This window comes from Adiantum capillus-veneris, chromosome 19, assembly GCF_014529385.1.
Source record: "Adiantum capillus-veneris isolate H3 chromosome 19, ASM1452938v2, whole genome shotgun sequence".
NCBI lineage: Eukaryota > Viridiplantae > Streptophyta > Polypodiopsida > Polypodiales > Pteridaceae > Adiantum > Adiantum capillus-veneris.
The window spans coordinates 81,238,994-81,254,007 of record NC_140949.1 but is presented as its reverse complement, the minus strand read 5'-3'; the positions used below and the strand labels follow the sequence as shown (position 1 = coordinate 81,254,007).

Here is a 15,014-nt window from a genome sequence, read left to right as displayed (position 1 = left end):
ATCTTTATTTTTTTTAAGAATAAAAATCAATAAAAATTTATAAATTCTTTAAATTTTGATAGGCAAGCCTATAAAAAATCAACCCCCCTCCCCCCCCCCCCCCACACACACACACACAGAGGAAAATGTTTTAGCGTCCGACGAATTATGCAACGAGCAGATAGGAAAAGAGGAGAAAGAGAGAATAAAATGTTGAAGGGTGTAAGAACAATCTAAAAAGACATTAGAGTTACAAAACAAGTTTTTAACACTTGAATATCTATGGGAAGGAAAGAGAGAGAGATAGATAGTTCTATTATCGTCCTGGGAGGTCAAATATGACGTATGGGACCAAATGAACATGTCACGTGGTGTGAGTGGAGTTCATAAGTGACTCTCGATGCTCAAAAATGGCTGAAATGAGCATCGCAATAGAGAGTCCACATCGTGGTTGGAGAGAGGAAGGTATGTTGGGAGAGATCATGGCTGAATATAGGGAAAAGAGGACCTAATGTGGTCAAAAGCTGAGCACTCAAGTAGTGTGTGGTACTCACTCTCTCGCACTTGACGAGGGCATAAGGTGCAAAGTTGATGACACTCCTCGCCAGTGCCCCAACGTCCTGTCTTGCAGCGTAGAGAATGGGAGCTAAGACGAATGGACGCAATGGTGCAGATCGCACTCAACGGGATGGGCTCAAGGATGTAGGAATGGGTTCGATTACCTCGTTCCGAAAAGAAGAGAGATTTGTAGTTTGGGGCAACGTGTGTGGTGTAATGGCTGAAGCGAGAACCTCCGGATTTCTCCCAAGCCGTGATACATTGGCGTTGTAAGAAGGCCTCATTAACTTGGGAGTCGATCGACGCATCCTTGACCAAGTGACATGCATCCCATCTTCCAAACCATTTCTTGATATCAAGCATCCACCCCGAACTTAGTATTTTGCTCTTGCATGTCTTTTGAACCATTTGACTTGCTTCATATCGATTCTAGGAAGTCGATGCAAAGGGCTACGTTGTGTCTTACGCATGTACTCCACAACCCTTTGCATGCCCAAGACCTCAATGGGAAGCAATCCGGACTCAAGAAGTAAGAGCATGTAGGGTGTTTGTGTCTTGACTTGGAGAAAGTTGGTGAGAAAACGCTTTTGGACATTCTCAAACTCTTTCCAAGTAGACTTTCCGATGCTTCCACCCCACCACCTCCACTCCATAAAGAAGCACCGGTGTCACCAATGTGTCAAAGAGGTACTTTTTGAGAGCCCAACACTTGATCTCTCCTGCATTGCACATGTTCTCAAATGCATAATAGGCCCTCTTTCCGGCTTCCAAGCAACGCATTGCACAATCCTTCCATTTATGATTGGATGGAACCTCAAGGCCAAGGTACTTGAAGTGATCTACCACTTCAAGTTTCTCATTGTTATATACAATGCATGGATTTTCAACATTGAGGGTCTTTACAAGCATAACCTTGGTTTTGGATCCATTCACGATCAGCCCTCTATGTAGGCAAAAGCGTTCCAAGACACTCATAAGCTTTTGTGCATCTTCTAAGGTATGTGCCAAGAGCACTACATCATCGGCATAAAGCAAAAGCATGATCACCGCATTTCCAATCTTAACCTCTTCTATGCCTTCTTGCTGCATAAAGTCAAGAACCATGCATTCCAATTCATCAATGAGTAGCCCAAAGAGGGTTGGGGAAAGTGGGCATCCTTGTTTGACACCAATAGTGCTTGCAAAAAATTCGGAAATTCCATCTCCCATACGTAATCAACATATCACTTTTTGGTAGATGCGAAAGACTGCATGCATAAATTCTCTCGGCACTTGAAGGCTTTGCATACGTCTCCAAAGATTTCCTCGCGGTACCATGTCAAAAGCTTTCTTGAAATCCACAAAGCAACAATACAACTTTTTTCCTTTCAATCGAGATGCTTCCATAAGAACTCGAAGAGTGACAAGGTGATCAATAGTGCTATGATGCTTTTGAAAACCTGCTTGGCCAAGTGCACGTTTGCCATTCTTTTCAGCCCATTTACTTATCTTCATCTCCATGATACATCCAAATATCTTTGCCATTAAAGAACCAACCATTATAGTGCGATAGTTGTTCACATTGTTTACATCTCCTCCTTTGTGCAAAGGTTTGATCCAATTTGCACTCCAATCATGAGGCATTCCATACTGAAGTGCAAGGTTAAACATATCGCATATCCAATATCATGTTTTCTTGCTTGTCCATTTAATCATTTCAGCCTTGACACCTTGAAGGTCACCTGCCTTACGAGTAGCAAGTTTCTCAATCGCGTGGCATGCATCTTCAATGGTAAAGAAGGGAGACATAAACGGAAGGGAGCTACAACACTCCATCTTATCAACATTGGGTTGCTCATAGAGATTCTTACAATGCATATACATATCCTCAAGAGTCAAGTCACCAAAGCTCTCAACGCGCTTGCCTTTTAGATTTTGCCAAAACTTGCCACATGCATGTGCTTTCTCTTGTGCTAAAAGAAGTTGTTTTTTCGACTTCCCACCTTCTCCTCTTCTTTTGAACAAGTGCTTTGTATGTGTGTGAATATTCCAAGTAAATTTCCTTGTCTTTGATTGCATCCAATCTTAGCAAGTGTTTTCGGGCTTGACTACATTCCATGTCAAACCATTTCTTCTTGGTGCTACCCTTCTTAGACCTTTTGCAAGACATGTGTTTCACCGAAAAGCATTCCTTCGCACAAGAGAAAATTACTTCACTGAAAACTTTCCACTTGCATTCTAATGTTGGGCTCTCTTGATGCTCTATCATGATTAACATTTGGTCCACCATATTAGCATATATAAGTGCTCGTTTGAAGTCTAGACGTAGGTACAAATGATTCACATCATGATTGGAGGCTACATGCTCGGGCCGTTTACCACACTTGAGGTCAATACATAACATCCTATGATACGATTCCGGATTCCATTCACCAAGTGTAAAGCTTTGTATGAATTCTAGAGTGGCTTCCGAGAACAACATATAGTCAATCACGCTAGCACCGTTGTGCTTTCTACATGTAAAGTCATTGGTGCCTTGCCATAGAGATACACCATTTGCAATGAGCATTCCGGTACTATTGCACATATGTAGAAGTGACTTTCCATAGTGATCCACTTATTTTGCATCATTAGAACTTCGATTATACATGTATGAGTCATCCATTCTTCTTGATACATGCGGCATGTCTACTTGTTGTGTGTCGTGTTGTAGAATATTTGTGCGAGCATTCATGTCTCCAAAAACAATGACTTCACCTTGATCCTTGTAATGAGCAATGTCTTCCTCTAGTTCAACAAAGGGCTGATCTCTATCCATATTCAAGCAAGCATAAAATTTGGAGTCATAGTGAGGAATGTAGCAACCTGCCACAAACATGACTTGACCATTTGGTGGGCTATTTTCAGCCATAAGTAGCGTTTATACTTATCTTCTTTGACAATGGAAACATCTTTCAAACCCTTTTTGGTCATAGATGCTACGCCTCCTTGGCCTCTTTGTTGCTTTGAATTTTTGGCCCACATCAAAGAATGCACATCGTATTTGTCAAATCCAAGAATGCGTTGCGCATCATGCTCCCATGTTTCGACAAGAAGTATCACATCGGAGTCATTGGTAAGCTCATCAATCCAATTCCCGCATTCCATGGATACCCGTTACAATTCCAAAAGCTTATTCGCAAACGTGAGTTGGTCTCATAGATCACGTGTCCCTATTTGTTGGGTGGACTTGCATCCTCCTGAAGTGGCTTTTCTTCTTGAGGTGATACCTTAACCTTCTTGCTTCTTTCCTCTATGCTTTGCGATGTACATTTTGTTGCATAATAGTGCGATCCTCATATACATTACAACCTGTTCCTTTGAGGTAGATCCAACCATTGTCAAGGATGATCTTTCTCTTTACCTCATCAGCCATGGTACATACAATAGGTCTTTCTCCCGAGCGAGGGACTCCTTGTTTTCCAACTCGATGTGCACCATAAGCCATGATTCCTGACATACCAAAGTGTGTAGCAAAAAACTCTTCAATAGCAACTGCAAGAGATTGGGGTGTTTCCATGCTTTCCTCCTTGATTCAATGAATGACGATGTTCTTTGAGCGTTTTTGTCATTCGTGCAATTCTTGAGTGTCCACATTCTCTACATTCTTTGCTTGGACAACGGCTTGCGTGATAGGAGATGTAGAAACCACATTATCCTTACATATATCAGCCCATGATTTGGATGCATTTCTCATCTCACATACATCATGTCGTATTGTATCTATTGTTTCCTCTTTCAATACATGATCACTCTCAACTTTGCTCAAAGCTCTTTCAATACATTCATGTCAACAAGAGAGCGTTTACATTCTTGAACTTCATTCTCAAGATGCATCAAGCGTGTTGTTTGCATTTCAAGAACCTTCTTGAGGTGCTCATTCTCCACAACGAGAACTCTTAAAGTACCATTCTCCATTGCAAGTGTGCGCAACTCTTCACCTTGTTTGTTGACGGTTTCTTGTAACGAGATCAAGTAAGCCATGATCATTGCTTCCGTTGTTGTAGATGATGTGGTTGGATTAGCATCCAAATTCCTTGGAGATTTTGCATCATTCTCCATGGCGAGTGTGGCTTTTCCACCCTTGCGAGTTTTGTCTAACATTGCCTTCAAGTCGGCAACAAAAACGCAAAGTTTTGACAGTTTTTTTTCAGTTCTGAGATGCTCTTACAGCAAAGCCTTCAATTACACAAAAAAATTATTCCTTTACATCAATGCGTAGAGGGCTTCGTGCTCTTCGATTGAGGCTATAGATCACCTAAATCGGAGTTCGGATGAGCAAGTTATGGTCAAAAGAGTGAACTGCTGTCTACTAGGTCAAAAAACGGCTGAGAGAGAGAGAGAGAGAGAGAGAGAGAGAGAAGAAGAAGAAGAAGATATATCTAGCAACTTGGGAGAGAAGATGAAACAAAAATAGCCTTATTCTCACCCAAGTTGCTAGATATATCTTCTGGGATTGTTCCTATGGATTGTAAAATTTTATTATTGTAATTCTTCTTCTTCTTCTTCTCTCTCTCTCCCTCTCTCTCTCTCTCTCTCTCTCTCTCTCTCTCTCTCTCACACACACACACACACACACACACACACACCTTTTGAAAAAAGAAGAATTTAAAATGTTGTAGGAGCGATCCAATGAGATCTCAAAGATCTAATTGATGGTTTCAACTTCAAGACCTTAGAGAAAGAGAGAGAGAGAGAGAGAGAGAGAGAGAGAGAGAGAGAGAGAGAGAGAGACCAATCATAGCCATTTATACTTTTTTTTTACAAATATTGAGAAAAAGGAGTTTGCTCACCCTTTTCATGCAATGACTTGAGGTCATCAATGATTTGAGATCATCACTTTAACCGTAATTCCAATTTGTCAACTACTATACCACAATGAAAAGTCATAAGTGTTTGCACATATGAGCTCCATGCAAACTGCTATCCATCTAATATGTAAGTGTGTGTGTGTGTGTGTATGTGTGTGTCTGAGAGAGAGAGAGAGAGAGAGAGAGAGAGGTTTGTGGAGGAGGGAGGGGGACATGGGGGAGGATAAAAGTCTTGAATGTCATAGTTATTGTACTATAACAACAACAAGAGGCTTGCTTCAAGACCTATGTGACAAATCTTCAATAGCAAGATTGTAAGAAATAGCAAGCACCTTTTGAGCTTTCGTCAGAATGTAAAATGGAAAGAATTTCTTTTTCTTTAGTAGTAGAAAGTGTTTTAGTAATAGAATGTCAAAGAGTTGCTACTTTACATAGAATAAATGTATTGGTTTAAATGCACATAACAACAAGGAGATAAATTTAGTGGAGATTTTATTATCTAATGAGAATTTAATTTTTGAAGATATATTTGGTTTTATCTTTTCAAGAGAATTTTTTAAGATTAATATTGATATTTTTTTTTTAAAAAAAAATTCTTTAAAGAGATTGAAAAAAAAATTCATGTGGTGTCAACTTGGGGTAGTTTCACATTGAGAAAATACATGCAAATGAAGGAGTAGTTATCCATGTTATTGACCATGTGAGAGTGTGAGAGAGAGAGAGAGAGAGAGAGAGAGAGAGAGAGAGAGAGAGAGATTTTCCTTTCAAGCTCAGAGGACCTTGTCTCACCAAGGATACCCTTCAAGCCCTTAAAATTTCTCAGGGGGGGGGGGGATGCTTAATATTTAGGCAACTATCATGTGAGTACATCAGAAGCGGTTATGAGTTTTTTCTCTCACATTTTTATATACAAAAGGTACTATACGATGTAATTAAAAAAATCTTTATTTGTCAAAAATTCAGAGATGAGGAGTTTAAAAATAGTCATTGAACGCATGTGATATACAAAATTTATATATAGTGACCCCCCATTCATGTTTCAAAGATAATATGGTTTTCTTTGAGTAATAGTGTATTTTCAAAAGGGTAGCTAACATTTTTCACCCATAGAAAATAAATAAAATTCCCACCAAAAATCAACCCTCACATTGGCACCCTAAATAGTGAGAGAGATTTCCCAGTTAACGTACCTTTTACCAGTTCTTAGATATTTTGTCCTTTTTATTTTTAAGAGTTATATCATGGGCCATGCTTTAAAATCAATAAATTCTCTAAATTTTGGTAGGCAAAGGTACCTATAAAAAATCACCCCCCACACACACACGCACACATACAAAAATGTTTTAGCGTCCAACGAATGATGCAGCAAGCACAAGGGAGAAGAGAAGAAAGAAAGAATAAAATGTTTAAGGGTGTACAAACAATCTAAAAAGACATTAAAGTTACACAACAAGTCTTTAACACTTGAATATCTATCGGAAGGAAGGAGAGAGGGAGAGAGAGAGAGAGAGAGAGAGAGGAGAGAGAGAGAGAGAGAGAGAGAGAGAGAGAGAGAGAGAGAGAGAAGAAGAAGAATCATAATAATAAAAAATTTAATCCCATAGGAACAATTCCAGAAGATATATCTGGAAACTTGGGTGAGAATAAGGTTATTTTTGTTTCATCTTCCTACTCTCTCTCTCTCTCTCTCTCTCTCTCTCTCTCTCTCTCACACACACACACACACACACACACACACACACACACACACATCTTGAAAAAAGAAAATTTAAAACGTTGTAGGAGCGATCCAATGAGATCTCAAAGTTCTATTTGATGGTCTCAACTTCAAGACCTTAGAGAGAGAGAGAGAGAGAGAGAGAGAGAGAGAGAGAGAGAGAGAGAGAGAGAGAGAGAGAGAGAGAGAGAGAGAGAGAGAGACCAATCATAGCCATTTATACTTTTCTTTACAAAGATTGAGAAAAAGGAGTTTGCTCATCCTTTTCATGCAATGACTTGTGCCAATTTGTTAACTACTATACCACAATGACAGGTCGTATGTGTATGCACATAGGAGCTCCATGCAAACTGCTATCCATCTAATACCGGTGTGTGTGTGTGTGTGTGTGTGTATAAGAGAGAGAGAGAGAGAGAGAGAGAGAGAGAGAGGTTGTGAGGGTGAGGGGGGGGGGGGGGGGGCACGAAGGGAGCATAAAAGTTTTGAATGTCATAGTTATTGTACTGTAACAACAACAAGAGGCTTGCTTCAAGACCTATGTGACAAATCTTCGATATAAGAATATATATATACACATATATGTATATATACATATGAGTGTCTATACACACACACACATACACACACACACACAATGTTTACCTTACCTAAAAGATTCTCTAGCATAATTGACATCTTGGCTTCTACTAAACACGCTTCTTAGTTTCACTATATAGTATTCACCATGGGATTTGGCTATTATAAATCGTGAGTAGTACTAAAAACCTAAAAAAGTGGTATACTGCCTTTTGTAAACCTGACCATGAAGGCGCTATGGTGGTTTTTCACCTTAGAAAACTGCATCACAGACGGCCTCGCAGTCTCGGATCCCAAGGAGCTCGCTCCACTCATTACTCTTTGCACGCTACACAGTGATGGCGGCCTTCCTCCTTCTTCTATTCAAGAGGTGAGGGCGCACTTTGCCCCTCACTTAGCTTTGTGTGTGTTTTTGATTGCGTAAATTGTAAAGGATTGTGTATCTATTCTCTACTGCACCGAAATATGGAGCTTGCAACACAAACAACACATGTTGGCTACTTTGCTTGTATCATGATTTTGGCTGCAAACTTATTTTTTAGGGCAATGTAACTCTTATGGTGTTGCTCTATCAGTTAGATGGTATGGCACATTGTTTGGTTTGACTCAGCATAGCAGAACTTGTTAAAAGATGTTGGTCGATAAGTACATGACATAAGGTTGAATGGTTTTTGTTGGTAAAGCTTTGACCCCACTATTGGGTTTCGTTTTCAGTACTTGCTCTGTGTAATACAGTTCTGTGGTTTTGATTAAAGGTGATCTTTAAAATTTGGGGTATGGCATAATAGTTGTTGCCGCTTAAACTCAGTAAAACTCTGATTGCTGGTAGCTCTACGTTAATTGTTTACTGGTTTTTTGAAAAAATTGGGGTTGTGCCGCTTAGCTTGGCAAGGTAGTACTCTGTCGATAACGACTTGACAAATTGATGGTGCATATTGTTCATAAAAAATCTTTGGGATTGACTTGGTACTGCGCTTAATCATGGATATTGATCACTATCGCATAATGCCTGGTAAGGCCCACTGTTTGGGTTGGCTAAGTGAATATTGGGATTTTTGCCCGGCTGCGCACCGAGGTTGGATGTTTTTTATAATTGCTAGAGTTTGTGGGGAATATGCCCCGGTTGCATACGATGCTGTACATGTTCAACACTGGCTGTTTGGACGAAATAATGCAATACATTATTTGCATTCACATGGGCGGGTGTAGTTTCTTGTTTTTTTTGTTTTTAAGTCCGTATAAACATCTAGTCCTTTTTTGGTTTTGACATTCAGAACTGGCTGGATTCCACAAGGATTATCTGCCACTTGGTTTCCTAAGAGATTGGATTCCATATAAACATAAACTGTATCTATTTTGAATAAATAAACAAAAACAAGTTTGAACTATTAATGGAACTTTTTAGGCTTCTTTTATGGATTCACATGATGGAGCCTCATTAATCTGGTAGAAAAAACTCAAAAGTTGTTTGATGGAGGGGATAAGACACTTGGATTAGAAGGGGTTATGGCCTTCTAATCAAAATGATATTATATTTATACTAAAAATTAACTTTGGGATAATAAAACTTTTTTATGGAATACATAAATACTTTGGACTAAGCTTGTAAGTTTAAAAAAAGTTGTAAGATGGACATGGATAACAACTGGTATAGTCCATTGATACCTGTAAAATACATCCAAGGCTAACATATCTATTGTCTTGTTGGATGGATGTAAGTAAGGACTCTTATCTTATCTTGGAAAGTCTTTTTGGCTTTTAGCAATTGTCCAATACAGGATTACACATACACCTACTGCGAGGGAAGTACTTCTGATTCTGTATATTGGAATGAGGCTTCATTCATACAAGCTTTGTACAAAGATAATTCTAAGACTGAGTTGTTTTTGTACTTATCATTTCCCTTATTCTGAAGCTGTCATACCAAGGGCAAAGCCGATGGTCAAGGACCAGGCCCAAGGGGCCGGCTGCAAGTGTGGATAGGGAATGAGGCCCAATGTCAGCACAAGGGTAGGACCAGTCCGGGCCAAGGGCTAGGACGGACATGCAATCAACGGGGTCCCTATATTTAGAAGGCCAAGGGCCTATATAGGGCATGGCTGGGTGGTGATGAGCATGTTTAGTTTCCCTGTCCTTTCACTGGTATCAGAGCAAGGTGGAGAGGAGGAAGGGGGGTGGAGCCATGACAGGGAGAAAGCATAGTTTTCTTCTTTCTCTCCCTCTCTCGTTCGTGGACCATGGCATGACGGAGCATGGCTTTCGCCAAGGAGGGGGGCATGACCCACCAGGGCCCAAGAGGTTGCATGCAAGCTTGCATGGCGGGAAAGGCCGCTTGAAGGCCGCTTGCATGGAGGATGATGAAGAAGAGGGCCGCACGGGCACCATCTCTTGCATACCGGGTCCGCCTTTGGCGACCTCAAAAAATCGACTAGCGCTGGCTCCAAACAAAAGCGCCATGCCATTGCAATCATTTTTTGACACACTCCCAAGCCTCGGGGAGGACCCCATTGCCCCTACGTTCGAAATTTTTCCCTTGCACTGTAGCGGCAGCCACCATGGAAGCTTACAGTTTATTTTTATTTTTTATAAAACAAATTCGCCCTAATTTTGGGCACCCCCCAATTAAGGGCTTTTGCCCATGGTTCCTGTCAACAAGGTTTTACGAGCTTCGACAATTTCGAACGTGGTTGCCAGGGCACCATACGTTGGGGGCAAGACGGAACTGCTCTCTAGCAGATCTGCAGTTAACGTCCACACCAAACGCATAAGCAGGAAGAGGGAGCGATTTAAGGACTTCTCGTTCGAGGCCAAACCAAGTTACCAATATTTGCTGCAGCAGTTTGCAGATTTTGTTTTTTGAATTCAGCGGACTCGGGATTATGATGACTTCGTTCCACCGCTCGAAGCGGGCTATAAGAATCGGTAAGCAAGTTCATGTTTGTGTTTTACATTCTGCATTCATGAAATCTTGCAGATCTCTTCGTACTCTTGGCATGGAAAGCAATTGTTGCCTCTATTCTACAAGTTTTTTGGGACTAAACAAAGTGCTTTCAATGTTTATGCCCTCGCATATCGCTTGCCAAGGTCAACCATGTACACAAACAAACATGGCCGCAACTGGGTCGGTTTGATGCAAAAGCATAGCAAGTTGTCATTGTTCTGGAATCTCAAGGAGATTGACCCGGCTTGATGATCGACTTGATGTACGGTGCCCAATTGCTTGGTATGACCGCCTACTGTCACCTTTTCTACAAATTAGCAGAGAATACATCAATTATGCATACTTTTTTATAATTCTCGAGATGCGGAGATATTTGACATGGTCATTTAGCTAAAAGTGTTCGACAAGGTCGATTCGTTTTTGACAATTTGCCATGTTTTGTAATCTCAAGGAGATTAGCACATCCTATTGCTTGACTTGATGCAGGAGGCACGTTGTTCGGCATGGCCGACTCCTTGTCACTGTTTCTAGCCGTTGCCAAAATACGCTTGTCACACAGTCTTAGCTCATTTCATTTGAAATTCCTTGACAAGGTTGATTCTTTTTGTCATGCTCTCTGCATGTCAACAACCGCCTCAGTTGGCTATCAGCAAGGCTTCAATTTTTGTAAAGCAAGGCTTCAAGTTAGGCATCTTGCATTGAGACTCCCCACGTTTGGCATATGCTATGAGCATACAAACTTGGGAGGAATTGGGTAATCTGCTTGCAGGTTCTTTCATTACATGCCAAATGGATGTATATGATACAAGGGACGTATATATATACACGCAACAACTCTCTCTCGTGCAGCAGACTAGGCTATGAGCCGTTATGGAGCGAGTTCTTCTCTATCAAAATTTCAGGATGACTAGTTACAGCAGGATAACCAGGTTAGTCTAATTTTAAATTTGTTTGTTTTTCATATTGTCATTGGAACACGTTGTATGTCATGTAAAGCAAAGTGCTTTGACAAATTCACATGACGCAAGGCTTCTCACGCATGCCATGATACTACCCATTGACTTGGCATCAAGGGCATTGGCATGCCAGTTTGGGAAACTGTTACCATTGCAATTCGCTCCCATTTTATGTGTGGCAACAACACGTTATGATGCATCGCTACCAAGGCAGACTCTGCAAGGCACTTTTGGATTCGGCTCTCATGCTTGAGGCCGTTATAGTAGCCAAGGGCTTACAATTTTGCATGCACGGAATGCTAACCAGGTGGCATGAATTTCACCGCTTCATGGATTACGCCTGCGCTATCGCACTCGCAACTCTGTCAAGGACATACTAAGTGATGGATTGTTTAATGTGTTTCTTGGTTGTTGTCAACAACCGCACTAAAAAGAACCAAAAATTTGGACTTGATTCCAAGGTAAAGTGCCAATGCCAAGTCATCCTCATACAATCATGACCCCTACCAGGTAGGTGGGTCGGAATGAGTTTTATATTTTTCTATTACCTCTCTCGATGAGAGAGTCATACCAGCAAATTGTGGACTGCTTATACGATAAGTTGCAAGTCTGACATAATATGCGTCAGGACACAGCTTGGGTACACACTCTACAACCTTAAGGAAAGTTCCTCAGCCCAGCATGCTCTTCTTCTCTCTCTCTCTCTCTCTCTCTCTCTCTCTCTCTCTCTCTCTCTCTCTCTCTCTCTCTCTTTAAGGGAATAATATAACAAGATTTTGATACATATTCTGCTCGTGAGTCAGCTTGAGCCCATTAGGAAAAATATGAACCCTCTAGGGGCCCTTTGGGATTAAGGTTAATTAGAGGCCAGCCAATGAGAAGAGGGTGGTGGACACACTCTATGCCCTCAAAAATGTAGGGGGACAAAGTAGTCTTACACTTTTTAAATGGGCTCTTACCTAGTGAGAAGGTGGGGTGGGGGGGGGGGGGGGTGGGCCATATGGAACCTCCAACTTCCCTCCTTTTTTATCTGGTTTTGAAAAAATCCCAAAAATTTGAAATTTTTCAAAAATTTCAAAACTCAAATTTCATCTTCTGAAAACCCCCCTAAAACTATTTTATGGTCAAAAAAGCATTTTTTGATCTCAAAAAGTCAAAACGTGCATCCAAAAACCCTAAAATTCAAAATTTTTTAAAAACTTTTAAAAAATCTTTTTTTGCTATCCAGAGCTCCCCCAAAATTAGTAATTAGGCAAAAAGGGATTTTCTCTCTCTAGAACCCCTTTTCCAACCCCTCCTTGGTTGCAACCATCACACTCATCCTCTACTCCAACGCTCTCTCTCTTTACACCATCTCCATTGCTGCAGCAAGGAAGCTCCTCTCTCCTCCCCTACCACCTTCCATTGCCACACCAAGCAAGGCTTATCCACCTTCTCCTCCCAATGCCACACCAAGCAAGGGTTGTCCACCTTCTCCTCCCATTGCCACAAGGGTTGACCATTTTCTCATATCACTTTATCACACCTACATTGTAGCAACAAGCAAGGTTCTTCTCCTCCTCCTAGTTTTCTTTGCTCAACCATGGCCAACTCTACTTCGCAAAGGCGACCAAAGGATGAGGTCACAGCACTTGCATGCCACAACACTAGAGGTGTAGATGATGAGTGGGTGACACAAGAGTTCACCAAAGGTGCTTGGGTATACATGCAACCATCTGCTGTTGGCCCTCATCGTGTGCGGAATCGTGCAAACTTGGATCTTCATTGGAAAGGAAAGCTCCTTGGCTTCAAGAACCGCAAAGACAAGGGGACCATAGCCATTGTGCAACATGTTTTCTCAATGTCAACCATGCACTTGCAACAACCACCTCGATTTCCAACACATTGTAAGTACATGTTTTGAGAATACAAAGCTAGGTGTGAAATCACAGTGTAATGTTATTATGGATTCATACTTAACATTTGTCATGCATTTATAGTCATATTTTCATCCACGTTGGTGGAGGAGCAGCCACTACATAGTCTCTCCGGCACATTCAATGCTATACATGCGGATATTGGAGCAATAATGTTCCCGCATCTTTGCCCAACCAAACTGGTTCAAAGAAGGATTTTCTTCTATTCTCACTCCTATATTGTCCCTACTTCTACACAAGCATTTGGAACGCTTGAACCCATCAAAGTAACTTCCTTATTAAGTATGGAGTGGCCGGTCCCAGATTTGTGGTCGGTAGCATCTTTCAAGCAAAAGATGATAATGGATGTCCAAAACTCTTTGAAATAATCTAAAGCTTCTAGGTCTGTGGGCTTGAGCTGGTGTTTGCCTATTCATTGTTTTGTGCACATTTTTAAAGAGTTTGGATTTGTGGAGACTACCACAATGCTTGTATGTAAAGATGCGCATTACGAGGAATTAGGAAGGCTTTTAGAAGAGGACTGGGGTTTTGTGGAGGGCATGCACAACGGGGACCGGTACCGTTGTAAGGTTGGAGCTTCAGGTATTGGAATGCGCTATTTGAAATCCCGCACCTCCTTGTACATACGATTTCACTATGATCGTTGGATGTGCAAGCTTGGAGTGTGGACTCGCTTACAGAGTGTAGACGGCGCTATTGCAAGCTTTGACATTGCAGTGAAGATGCCCAACGATGCTTTGGAGGTAGTCCAAGTGAACAAGCATTGGACTCTCAGTAATGTTCGAGAACATTTGGTTATTATGGGTTTTGAGGCCCTTCAACAAGCACAATTTCGTTTACAAGGTCACAAGGTGAGAATCCTTCCACCACATTTTCAATACATTATGGTTTGTCGATCATTAGATGCTTATTGTAATGAATGTCCGCAGATTGGGAAGAGAATGGAAGACAAATTGAAGGTCGAGGAGGACTGGGGGATAGATGGAACTATGCTATCGATCTTATAACTTTGTAACTCTTGCAATTTTCATATTGATCCCCGCTGTAATCAACATGATTTGCTTCGGCAAATCATGCCTTTGAATATAATTTTTTGCATTGGGATGAGAAATCATTTTTTGGTGAAAGTGCCTTTTTTTTTAATGTCTTAAAAAAAGGGTACATTATAAAAGGGGGGCCACCTAACTCATTCACTATTTTCACTTTTACAACTCCTGAGCTCCTCCACTCTCTATCCACACCCCAGGCTAAACATGGATGCTGCCACAGCCTCTGCATGTGTACCCACATCCACCCCTTTGTCACGCTTCATCCTCTTCCTCGAGGACACCAAATACAAAGGGAAGTTGGACCTCCACACCTTTTTTACTCATCTCCCTGACCTTGACGCCACAGTTGCCCTTCACATGGATGCATTTGAGGAGATTTCTGCGTTCATGGAGGAGCACATCATAACATATTATGTATCTATCCCCCCACATGCAGGGATCTGGGTGCCTTGCGATCTTTTGCGCTATATACACAAAGGTGATCGCCCATTCG

The 15,014-nt window shown here is 41.2% G+C and overlaps 1 protein-coding gene across 1 annotated transcript in view; it reads right to left on the bottom strand.

Moving 5' to 3' along the window:
• Positions 1-10,167, bottom strand: part of LOC147434318 (uncharacterized) — a 12,332-nt gene extending 2,165 nt beyond the window's left edge. Inside the window, exon 1 of the mRNA XM_086489612.1 lies at positions 9,945-10,167. Coding sequence (XP_086345738.1) covers positions 9,945-10,167 — 223 coding nt within the window. The remainder of the gene's footprint in view (positions 1-9,944) is intronic.
• Positions 10,168-15,014: the final 4,847 nt, after the last annotated feature.